The following is a 12,628-nucleotide window of genomic DNA, read 5'->3' on the forward strand; positions in this document are numbered from 1 at the left end:
AAGATTTATAGGTAGGTTTTTTCAATTATTTTGTTTTTTTTTTTTACCGGTCGTCTACCTTTCCTCAACCCGTTAATTGGTCCAAAGCCGTCGCCGCCGTCTGTGAAATTGATTGCAGTTCATTATCAGTAGAACGCAGTGGCCGAAACAATACTGTGGGCCGTGAGCGTCGTCTAGGATAAGCGCTGCCGCCGCCGCTGGTCTGGTTTTCGCCAATTCAAAGCGGTAATAAAAAAAAATACAAGTTGAAAAATCCTAGTCAGTCGGTTTTCCACGGACCACCGTCCACGTCGTGCTCGCGTTTACGATAACCGTTGACTGATAATAGTATTATTATTATTATTTCAATAGTTTCCATACTAAGGAAGTTTATTAAATTATATTTTGTTGTTATTAGTTTTTTATAAATTTAATTTTAAAATCGCTTATAATTTATAACCTAATCGTATTGTGCGCGTGTCATGTCGACCTGAAAGCAAGCCAACGGTCGTTCGGTGGCCAAGGACCGAGGTCCGGTCACCCGATACGGTGTCCGATGAGTTGACGTTACCATCTAAGCGTTTTGAGGTCCGGCGGCCGTAGTTATGGACTTCGAGACGGATCAAAGCCTGAAGGAATGGGCCAGAGACAAACCACTCAGTATTTTACAATTGGACCCAGCTGATAGAGCCGTACTCCGGATAGCCGGTAAGAGAATATTTTTGTTAAACATACAGCAAAGTATTTGCTATACACGTCCTGTTGTTTTTTTTATTTTTTAAATTAGTTTTCTTATCGTTTGGGTTTAATAGATTTTTTTGTGAAGTGCAATGCAAACAATCTGGCGTTTTCAACACACATGAGACTACTAGAAATTCATCGTATACGTTAACCGCTTACAATCCGTATTATCCGTAATCAGATAGCTTAACATTTTGTTTGATTTCAATGTATTACAAGATACTACCTACAATACAGGAGTTATTTGTTCTAACACGGCGGGTATAGTTAATATTTAAAAAGCGAAAGCCAAAAATATCTGTAATTATACAATTAGTCATTAACATACCTATTATCCTACAGACAAAAAAATTCGTGTTAAAATGATCATAACATAATAATATGTAATATTAAAGAAGAAAAAACACGTATCCACAACCTTGGAACACGATACGCTTCGAGAATATTTTTTTCTTCTAAAAACGTTTCTACAAAGGTACAAAATTAGAAGTCTTCCGTTACCTGAGCGCCCCTTTTTTACTTTTTCTTTTTGTTAGGTAGTGTACCGTCCTGGCCGGTACATCAACGACTTAGGTAATATCAGAAGTAAAAAAAAAATAATAATAATAAAATATAGTTTTTGGGTTTAAGGAAACCGCGCGTTTCCTTTTTGAACCGTAGGTTTTCTATTTATTTTTTGGTCTGGATTTCGTATTTTGTATACTTACCCAATTGTTTGTGTTTACAAAAATATTCCAGGTCGTTGTCCTAGTGAACGCGTTTATCGTTAATGGACGTTGGTTTTATTTTTATTGATCGCTATCCGATCACACGTGGTGTTTTTATATGCGGTGCCGGCTCATTTACATATTTATTCCTATACATATTACATATGTAGGTATAAATTTAGTATCGTCTTGTCTACTATTGCTGTATGTACGTGACCTTGTACGTAGTCGAGCGCACGATCTCGGCCAATATCGCTGACATTGGTAATCGTTTATATAATAATAATTATAATAGTCATCGCCCGCGTTTCGCGTATTATATTGCCCTAAGCTGAGCAATAACGGTAATGTCATAATTATCGTACAATAATAAATCGTAATCGTCAGTGCGAGATCGTTGATTTGTCGATCTGTCATCTCAACGGTTCAGTGATTTTTTGATTAAGAAACTTCCTTACACGCATTATACTATCTATAATGATTAATGAATATCTAATTCGTCCAATCACACGAGTTTGGCCAGTAAATTCCCGTACATATGCAAAGTGCAAACCTGTTTAAAAGCTTAAAAATCAAAGTAAATTTAGAGAATTTTTTTCGTACGAAATATTTAATCCACTTTTTTGAAATTTTAAGAAGCCTAAAATATACATATAGATGGTAGACAAAACATTGTACCTGTTTCATTTATAACCATTTTTTGTCAATGACTGTGAGCTTAGTATGACATTCAACTTGACACAAAGAAAAAAAAGGCTTACATCATTGTAAAACCGACACCTTCGTAGCTCAGAAGCTAAACAAATGTATTTTATTTTTTTAAATTATATTCTACAATAGTTCTAGTATTCCTAAGTGTAAAAAAATCAAAAATGTTGACTTAGTAAACCAAGTTTTCCCTTCATAAACATTATGTCACTGTAAATTTCGAATTTGTGTGAAAATTTAAAAACTACTGTGTTTTTTAAAATATAATATAGTGTCTAAAGAATTCCTAACATTAATAATATAAAATAATTTAAAATTTATAAAGTGTTTTAATAAAGGTAAATTAGGAAATAAGCCTAACTAGAATCACTTGGTTTCGGTACTTAGTAAAACACACCATTTAATACAATATCATCGTGCGCCAAATTTAATAGTTTTCATTATTTGATAGCATTAAATAGTGCAGATATATGTCTTGTTTAATCCCTACGCAAATAATACTAGCAGCCTATACACTTCGGACATTTTGGTAAAATAATAAAATATGACCATAGGTTTATAGAAGTACATTTGAAATAACAATGTTACACGCCGCGCCATGCACCTAACAAAAAATACATAGAGAAACAATTATTTACACTAATTAACGTCTACCCTTGATCATTGAATAATGGTAATAATTATTATAAATCATACAATACAAGGTAATAAGTATCTAATGAATCTAGTACATAATAATTCATATATATATTATATAAAATAACAGTTGTAACGAAGCAATGCATACTTTAAACAAATTTAAACGTACTTATAGGAACGGCTGGTGAGTTTGTAGGAAAATGTCTTTCTAAGTGTAAATAATATCTGTTGCTAGCTCAGTATTAAAAGCTAGAGAAGGTAGATGATAAGATTTGTTTATGTTAAAGTATGCACTAATGATTAGAAGCAGTTGTAGCAAATTGACTTTGGCTTCGAAAAACGTTTTTTTTGTAAACACACTTTACGACGCGTTGATAGTTGTCTGTCGCCGGAAACGAACGGTTAGAGAAAACGTTGAATGCATTTTCTCACGTTATTAAACCGTCGATGGTTTCGGTCAGTCGGATGTTGTAGATAAGAAATCATACACGACCGTTTTGACCAGAACCACGTGACCAAGTGGCCAAAGAAAACCGAGTAAAAAAAGACTACACTTGCCTTAGTACAGAGTCAGTAATTCATTTTTTATGACAGTTGGCAATAACCAGTTTTTATTTTAAAAAAAACTCGCGCTGTCAAGTTTTTTTGGGTATGCGTTGACCCAATAATATCGACAGTTTTGGGTAAATAGGTAACAAACATAAAAAGTAATCCTGCTGGGTCTTTTTGGGGTTTGTTTGACAACTCTTGTTTTATGAAGACTAAACAATGTTTATTTAAACAAATATTAAGTTATCAATTTATAAAAATAAATTTGCAGTTAAATAAATACATTATAGTATTAGCTTTACAGTAATTGTTTTTTTCATATTAATTACGACATCGTCACAAAAACTACATTGTCACTGCACAAGGTCGGTTTTTCATGCGCATTTCGATAATTTAATCGTTTAAAATTACGTTTAATAGCTCAATCGCCTATCGAACGATAATTGCACATACGTTATAAACGGACTATAAATCCTATTAACTATTTTAAATCGGCTGTACTCTTGATATATATTATACCGGACATCTTTGTCAAAGTGTGATATGACCATTTCTTTTTGAAAATTCGATTGTTTTAATTTAGATAAAAATATTAATTAATCAGTACGCGTTACAACCACATTACAATATGGTTTTTATGTTTTAAGAGATTTTAGTTTTACTCCATTTTGGTATCACTGTTATTAGTGTTATAAGTACCCATAGGTTAATCATTATAGATTGATTAATAATTATAATTATATAGATATATAGTAATTGTTATTTCAAAAATATTATTAGACATTATGGATATATTTTGTGTTGACGGAAAATAGTTAAAAACATTAGAATATTTTTTTTAGCAAACTGTATGACCGTCTTTGTTTATAGCTAGCTTTTTAAAATGTGACAAACTTGACGTTCTAAAAAATAAGGTCGACTCATTAATTTGTCTTGTTTAGATAAGGTATAACAGTAATTGTTTGGTTGAATCTTTTGTCATAAGTTTGAAGCATTACAAAATGACAAAATCTTTTGCGTATGCTTTTATTTTACGTTAACACAATTTTTAAAATTAATTTTATGAATGTTAAATACATCCGACTTTGTTGAATCCTAATATTATTTTTAGTTAGAGTGACATTAAAAATTAGTCTTTTTTCATTTTTACTATACAATTGTATTGGTACGGGGCTGCTAAACGTTTTGGGCTTTCGGCCAGCTGAAAGCGGTGTGTATAAAGTATACCTACCTACCGACTGAATTGACATTAAACTTTCAACGAGCGACGGATTAAAACGTCTATTTTTGTCCTGCGACTTCATAAATGTCGACACAATATATGCACCACACATTCATACAGTTAGTCTCAATGTACATCATCTGTCTTAGTTTTGTGTTATTATTTTTTTTTTTTACTTATTAATTTTTAACGGCCAACCAGGTCATTAATTATAGTTCAAGACTAAGACTAAAAATATATCTCATATGCACATGACACTTTATGAACATTTTTTTGATAAAGTTGATTTTTGTCTCTTCACGTCACGATCATGACCTGTATGGCTGTATGGAAAAATAGAAATACTGTAGCTATAATGAATCTTATTTTATTTATTATTTTTTTTTGCACGAGTACTTTCAAAATAAATATGCGTATGATATTGTTCAAGCACAAACATTTTTTTATCTAATCTGCAGCTTATTTGTGTTTTTTAAGACCGGGTTTTGGTCGGGTGTTATTATGTGTTACATTAAGGAGTGTGGAGTCATAAATTTATTACGGATCAACATCAAGGTCGGGAAACGCGTGGGAATCATATATACAAGTCCATATGTTCATCACATAGAAAATAGTTTTCACCTATAGGGAACGGAGGTTTGACTATCGAATTTCCGCTAATGTTTTATGTAGTGCTTAGAAAGAGAGGGGCGCCTGATGTGACTTATTATTTGTCCATTATACATACAACTAGCTCTAGTATTAGAGTACAGAGTGAAACTATACAATAATGGTCGTCGCAGTTTCAATTAAATATTTTACTAATGATCGGCCAAATTATATGATCCGAGTACAAAAAAAGAAAAAAAAATGTACTAAATCGTTATTTAGAAATTAAAATTGTAATCCGCTTGCTGGCGGTACCTACCACCATTACACGTTACTCGCATAAAAGAAACATCAGTCGCATTTAGAATCTTAGACGATAATTTACTACCGTTATAATGCGGTGTATAAGTTACCTCTATAAGATTCGGTTTAGGTTACTTTCTGTATGAAGTACATAACTGTGTTATAACTACACAGTTTACAGTGTCGCCTCGTTGCTGAAGACCAAAACACCTAAATGAAAATTGTTAAGTTGTAAAATGTTAAACAGTTGTTTAAATTCGAGATAATATACATAATAAAGTTTGTCATGAATAATTTACGTTTAAGAAAAGTCCAAAAGATAAAAATAATTACCTTAATTGATTTGAATTTTTAGAGGTGCTAATTATAAGTTTTATGGCGTTATGGTGATCTCTCAGCATCCATTTAGTGTGCCAGGTGTGTGTGTGTGTGTGTACCTATTAAAAACGTCTTGGGTAGACACTACTAGACATTGACGATTCACTCGTTTTTTTCGACTGATATACTTGAGAACGGTCAAATCTTCCTCGCGGGTTAGTGTTAACCTCGTTAGCGAGGGGACAAGTGGAAAGCGTTTTATTTACACACGTTTTTTTATAGATGTTGTATTAATATGTAAGTATATATTATAGACGTTTCATTTTCACACATTAGAGAAAACTGTAGTGTTTATACAGCGTGGTCACGAGAATTTAACAGATTCGTATGTATGTTTTGTATATGAATCTACAAAATACATAGGGAAATTCCTCGGCGCATCAATTGCATAGTGTACGGTTAATTATTATTACACTACTGCCTACTGCCCGTACAGGAAACGTGCTTTTATATAGGGGTCAATGGATTTTGGCTGCTCTGCGGGTCAGATCAAAACGGTGTGCCGGTCACCTTGGGCGTTTGCCCTCATCGGTTACTTAGTATGTATACTCAAATAAACGTCATTTGCCAAAACCTAGGTACTCGACAGGCGAAACACTCTTGGCCGTATCGATGTTGAATTGAACGGCAATTGAGACTAGGTGTTTTTTTTCAACATGGGCGGTCCTTTCCATATGTATACACTACCACAACACGCCGACACCAAATTCGGAAAAAGATGTGCTACTACACTTGCTGTATTTTCTAAAACGTTTATGCATAGGCTTCGGTGCCGAACATACATAATTTCAAAATCTACCGAACAAATTTCTAAAACTTATTAAGCGTTTAAAAACCCAATCGATCCCCCCCAAAGCTTTCATTCTAATCTCACGGTCGTGTGCGGTTGTGCAGTTTTAAAAACAATAATCTCACCAATATGTATACTACCCGTGTATTGCGAAAGTACGTGCGCAGTGTCCGAAATTTTCTACACTATATTATATTATTATACATAATAAAATTGTGGGCCGAGAAGACGATCGGTGCCTCGCGCTTGTTTTCAATACATTGTTGTCTGGTTCATTCGTTAATTTTTGTTTGAATATTTTCACCTATTGTTGTCGTTATAGGTGTAGTGGCTGGATCGGTACACCGAGAACAATGATGTTTTCATCACGTCAATAACAATTACAGTGCCGGGGTGATTATATCAATGTATACCCATAGTACCCGTAGTATACGTATCTGATATACCTATGTCTAAAATCAGCAGCTCTTGGGGACACCAAACGCATATTTGTTGTATTATCTCCAAGCGGATGGCGCAATTTCAGTTTCATTCATGATAGTTTTGAAAATTAATAATAACAAAAACTATTGTGGCCTTGAATTCAGTATACTCCGCATGGTCTTATTTTAATAATTATGTATACATATTACATAAAATAAGATTACTATTATTGTATAAGAACACCAATACAGTGTATTCAAAGCGCATAGCTGTATTCTGGCTATCCGTAGTAAATCGTCAAAGAGTGACACGGCCATCCGTATGAAACGTTTTTAGTTTAAAAAACTAAATATACTAATATTATTGTTATTATTATTATTATTATTTAGTATGTTCAATCAATAGTCGCTTTGGCGGCCTCTCGTTTTACTTTGTAGTTTGGAGGACGGTGTCTTTATGTGCCAGGGTGAATAAAATATGAATAATGATTATAGTTATGTTTACATGGTACAACTTATATAAACTCTACCCTTAAGGGTATTGAAGTGGACGGGTTTTAAGGGATTTTAAAAGACAATATTTAAAAAATAATAGTAGTTTTAACTTATACATTTTTATTTTACTAGTAAAAGCCATTTTGTTCTTACAAAAAAATAATTTAGATGATCTAAAAGCCTGACAAAATTACGCCTACTTATAATGATCGGATTGCTCTGATCATTATAAGTCGGATTTAGCTCTGTAAAAGTATTAAGAAATTTAAATAGGTTTTAAACATAATTTTAATAATTAAATAGTAATAATAAATTATAATTATCTTTATTATTTTTGAGGTATAATTTTAATTAAAATATAAAAAATCGATTCACACAGTAACCCAGAAAAAAGGCCGACAAACTCAAATATTTTCGCAGAACTGAAATCGGACCACCTTGAGTAACGTAATTTTGTCAGGCTTTTAAGGTTTAAAACATTCAAAAAACCGATCGCTTTCAATCTCCTTAACTTGTACGATGACTTGTATGATTTTTTTTCTAGGTAGGTAAATCATTTTATTTACAATATTATTCCGGTACCGCTATAAAATTATTCATTAGTCTAAAAAAATGTGTGCTCTGTTAGTTTCAGGTTATCGCGATGATCTGATAGAATTGCCAAAAAATCAATGTCGTGGTACCTAATTATCAGACTTCTAAGTTCCTTATGGAAAATGTGATTATTATGTTTAGCGATGATGAGTTAAGAATAATAATAAAATATAGATGAACCTAACTGTAAAAGTTTTACGTTTATATTGCGTTTCGTTTACAATTCAATGATTGTTATCGTGAGAATGGCAGCAATAACGGCCAAATGCAGATGTTGTGTGAATAGATGGATAGATTTTCTATATAGCATCGAACGGTGTTTGTGTAGCCGAAAAGTTTTGCCGATTGTTCTTGAACACGACTACCGCGGAGCTCTTGAAATATTTTTTTAACGGACACTTAGTCAACACTACTACCGCGCCCTCCTATGATGTATATCCGCTCGTCACGCAAAGTCATTATAGTGTTGCGTATTAATCGAATTAACCGCCCCAAGCGTTTGTTTTTAATCCAACACAACCACCGGTGACATCAAACTCATAACCTTTACTCTAGAACTATATATCGACCAGATAAACGCGTTCACCATAAACCGTTTATATTTCCACAAACCGAAAAACGACATTTTCGACAGCAAAGAGAGGCTAAATTTGATAAAAGAACTGTTGAACCTATAATACTTTCATCAATTATTAATATCAAAAATAAGTTAGTATTAAATAAGTGTCAGATCAAAACAATTATAAAATACGGTTTATTATTATATTATTATGGGTTAATACTTTGCATGTTCATAATGTTGTACCACATTTTTGGTACAAATAGGCATCACAAGTATTTTATTGAAAAATAATATTTTATTAGTCATTTTTTAATTTGATCCAACCCAACGATATAATGTGTTGCGTCTGAAATATACGAATTTGTTCTACAAGATTACATCATTTAATAAAACAACTGTTATTATTCTCAATTTATTGCACTATAGATTGACAATCGACGATTGCGTTTTTACCCCTTCCTCTAACCTCTTGTGTATAAAGTTTTGATTAATTTAACTTAGTATACAGTTTATTCTTTTTAATTTTATTATTGTTGATAGATCTTACTATACTTTCTTTGTGATCGTCTTGGATTAAAGGAAGGGTGAGAAAAATGCTTTTATTTTAACCACTTATGGTACCGTAAGACTACAAAATTCGAGTTTTCATTAACACCATTATTCTAAAGCCATTCTAAAAGTCTTATTAACTGTAATTAAATTTAGTTTAATATTTATTTAATCTATGGATACACTCAATTTAGATACAATTTGTAGATATGTATCCAAATGAAACATTTCCTGAAAAGTTTTTAAAAAGTCTAAAATAAATGTGAAAATCGATAGGTATTATTAAGAAACCTTAAATAATTTAGTGCTGTTTTTAAACAAATGTGTTTTTGTACTATATTTCTAATTAGACATTTTTTTTTTTAAACTTCATTTTATCAAGACTTAAAAATAAGAGCATCCGTGTAATTTTTGTAAATTTAGATTTTCCAAGTCTCTATAGGTCAAAGAGAGTACTGTTGATGATGACAGCGATGTTAAAAAACCAGAAAGCCAGTTTAGTGTACGATTTTCTCTCGGGAAAGGCGCAATATTTGACGTTGACGTTTGTGTCTAACGTCATGGTGATTGCATAATCGGAACGCCGTGCTAATAATGTGCGCTTGAGATTGCCTATATTATCAAGCCTTCTAATAAGTTTTCAATAAAAGTCTAGCCTCTTTTACTTATTATTATCATGTTAGTACATACCTAATTTGAAATTTATTATCAGTTAAATATATTTGTAAAAAAATGATTAAACATGAACTTATAAACTTATACTCAAAGTAGGATTTGTACAGCCAGATTTTTAATTTAAGCCTTGAATATGTGTGTCTAATGTGTCGGTCATTTTATTATAATTTAGAAATCGTGATATATTTTCAAATTCATATAAAATTATGAAATCCACGTAAAATTAGTCAGTTGTGCGGTACCTTTTTAATTGATCAATTTTATTATATTAAATATTTTCATGTACATAATAGTTGTGAGGCCGCTCAATGAGAGACTTCTCGCGGTACCTACCAGTGGCGATCATATCCACTGCTCATTGGACGAAGTGTCCGGCAGATGGCGCCACCTGTATGAAAGGGTCGGTGATAAATAAACAATGTAAACGTGTTGTGTCCCCACCTTTTCGGGGTCGAAGGCACCGTCACCGCCACGTTCCCCCGGAATTCCTTCCATCTGCTCGGCACTTGTACCGGCGGTGGTCTAGAACGTGTACGCCAAGTGTGCGTGCTCTGTGTATATGTTTGTGTGTGTGTATGTTCGTCCGACCGTCGCGTTTCCATAGGTAACAACACGCCAGCAGTCGTCGTGCGCGCTGCCGTCGTTTCGGTTTTTTTTATTTTGTTATTATTTTTTTGAAAACCGTCGTGTGTGTGTGTGTGTGTATGTTTGTTTTGTGTATTATTATTTGATATAAACTCTGTTATCACTCCGGCGACGACAGAGAGAGGCGGCTTTCAGTCATCGTTCCGACGTCGTTATCAGCGGCAACGGATCACATACGACCGATCCACGAATGTATGTAGGCCGTCGTATTCACGTATCCGTTTATATATTTTTGCGACAATTTGACCGGATACCGGTGTTGGTAGTGCGAGACATGGAAAAGTACACAGTATAGACAAAATAAATTACACAAACATGTAAGTGTCTACCATACATAAACTTTATTTTTTCATTTACACCCATAAACCAGCTGTAATATACTAGCCACACGCCGTTTTCATTATCACCATTACAAAAATTGTCACTACTGGGTACTACTACTACTACTGCTACTGCTACTACTACTACTACAAGTTATATAGTTAGGCAATGCTACGACTACTGCGATTCTAAAATAACTGGTATACCGTCATCAGCTGATCTGTAGAGCTGTCGTTCGTTCTTTTTTAATATACACCCATAATAGTAGCACACAACATAATATTATATGGTGTACTCTAGGCTTGTCGCTCGCCATATACCCTGTACATTTGTACGTACGCAGATAGATGGGTACGAAATTCCTCTCTGGTCGTATTGAATTATAACGGTCTCGTTAATTTGCATATGACACGTTACCCTTTTGCTCAGTCAAACAGGTTTATGCCCGAGGGTTAGGCTTTTTGACCACAGAATTGCGATTTTTCTGTTTCCCATCCATAATTCTTAGACGCCGGTTCCCCTACCCAAGTGTTGTTTTGCTGCCGACAAGTAATGTGTATAATAAAATATATGAGGTGCAATGAACGAAATGGCTGTATACACCGGTACCGCCCGAAGCGGTATCCGCATAGAGTACGCGGGCACACATGATCTCATACCCACAGATATGTTTATTATAATTATACTAAAACTATTATGTGTATTTCTAAAGTCACGTATGAGACTTGCAGCTTGCTTGTAATCTCCCTCGAAATGATCGATTTGAAATAATAACAATAATTATGGTATTTACAGTTTACACCAGACTGTAGGTAATGTCATTATGAATAATTATTATTATCATCGTGAATGTTTCTGATATTATGTTATACCTACGCGACATTATTATGAGAGAAAGACAATCAATGTCTCGATTGGTTCTACGTGTTTATTATTGTTATTATTTGGCTGAATTTTCGTGTTACTTCCTATCATACAGTTTGAGTTTTAGGGGGCTTTGTAAGGCTGTGGGATTTTACTGTCGAAAACAAACGTCTCAGGTCTCCGTCGCGTGATTTCGTTTTATCGATTCTCACGGTGTTGCAAACTACCTTTTTCAACTTCCTCCAAAAAACTTCCACGGCAATCCTTTACAAGATAAAAAATAATTTGTGATCGTACGTCGAGTTTTAATCGAACGTATAGATCGAAAAAACCAAAATAAAACACCTTTTTCACGCCTAGTACGCATGACTAGAATAAAAAAAATATTTATCTGATATTTCGGACAATTTCCGGACAGGTAGGCGTGTGCCAAACGAAATCGGTTCGGTAGATTTTCCCTTCGTTGCACACACACCCAACTAATTTGGGGTCTGTTGTGTAATAAGTTTAAAAGTGAATCTGATAATCTAAATCGACCACTAAACACGACAACGTTATAGCCGCCGAATTTAACAGCGACTATATAGTTCAATTACCTAATGACTTTAAATCAATCAATTTAAGTATTCAAAGTTTACTTACTTCCAATAATTTTTCATCGGACGTGGCGCCTTTTCTGAATCCTATAAACCGTACTTTCTACAGCCAGTTTCTTTATAATAATAATGATAATGATTCAGTCCAATGAATCCGTTTGGTATCATTAAACACAGTTATGTCGACATTAATCGTTTGTCGTATTGTGTTTTACATAAGCCCCCGGAAAGGTTCAATGGAAATTATTGTTGTGTTTACCTATTTTAACACAACGACAATACAACAGTAATAATGTGAATA

The 12,628-nt window shown here is 33.5% G+C and overlaps 1 protein-coding gene across 17 annotated transcripts in view; it reads left to right on the forward strand.

Annotated features, from left to right (window-relative positions):
• Positions 1-96: 96 nt before the first annotated feature.
• The window catches only part of LOC126843571 (microtubule-actin cross-linking factor 1), an 80,911-nt gene continuing 68,379 nt past the window's right edge, over positions 97-12,628 (forward strand). For 8 of the 17 annotated variants that reach the window (XM_050581179.1, XM_050581250.1, XM_050581238.1 and 5 more), the window contains exon 1: positions 10,428-10,863. Coding sequence is in view for 5 of the 17 variants with exons in the window: in XM_050581187.1 (XP_050437144.1) it covers positions 585-687 (103 nt within the window). In the remaining 12 variants the exon portion in view is untranslated. Of the gene's footprint in view, positions 688-10,427; positions 10,864-12,628 lie in introns of those variants that run through there. The other 9 variants (XM_050581187.1, XM_050581211.1, XM_050581307.1 and 6 more) reach the window with 5 other exon arrangements.

The sequence above is a fragment of the Adelges cooleyi genome, unplaced genomic scaffold, assembly GCF_023614345.1.
Source record: "Adelges cooleyi isolate 19-005CV unplaced genomic scaffold, UGA_ACOO_1.1 ACOO_flye_CR_arks_rails_tigmint_CR_PRNA_108, whole genome shotgun sequence".
In the NCBI taxonomy this organism is placed as follows: Eukaryota; Metazoa; Arthropoda; class Insecta; order Hemiptera; family Adelgidae; genus Adelges; species Adelges cooleyi.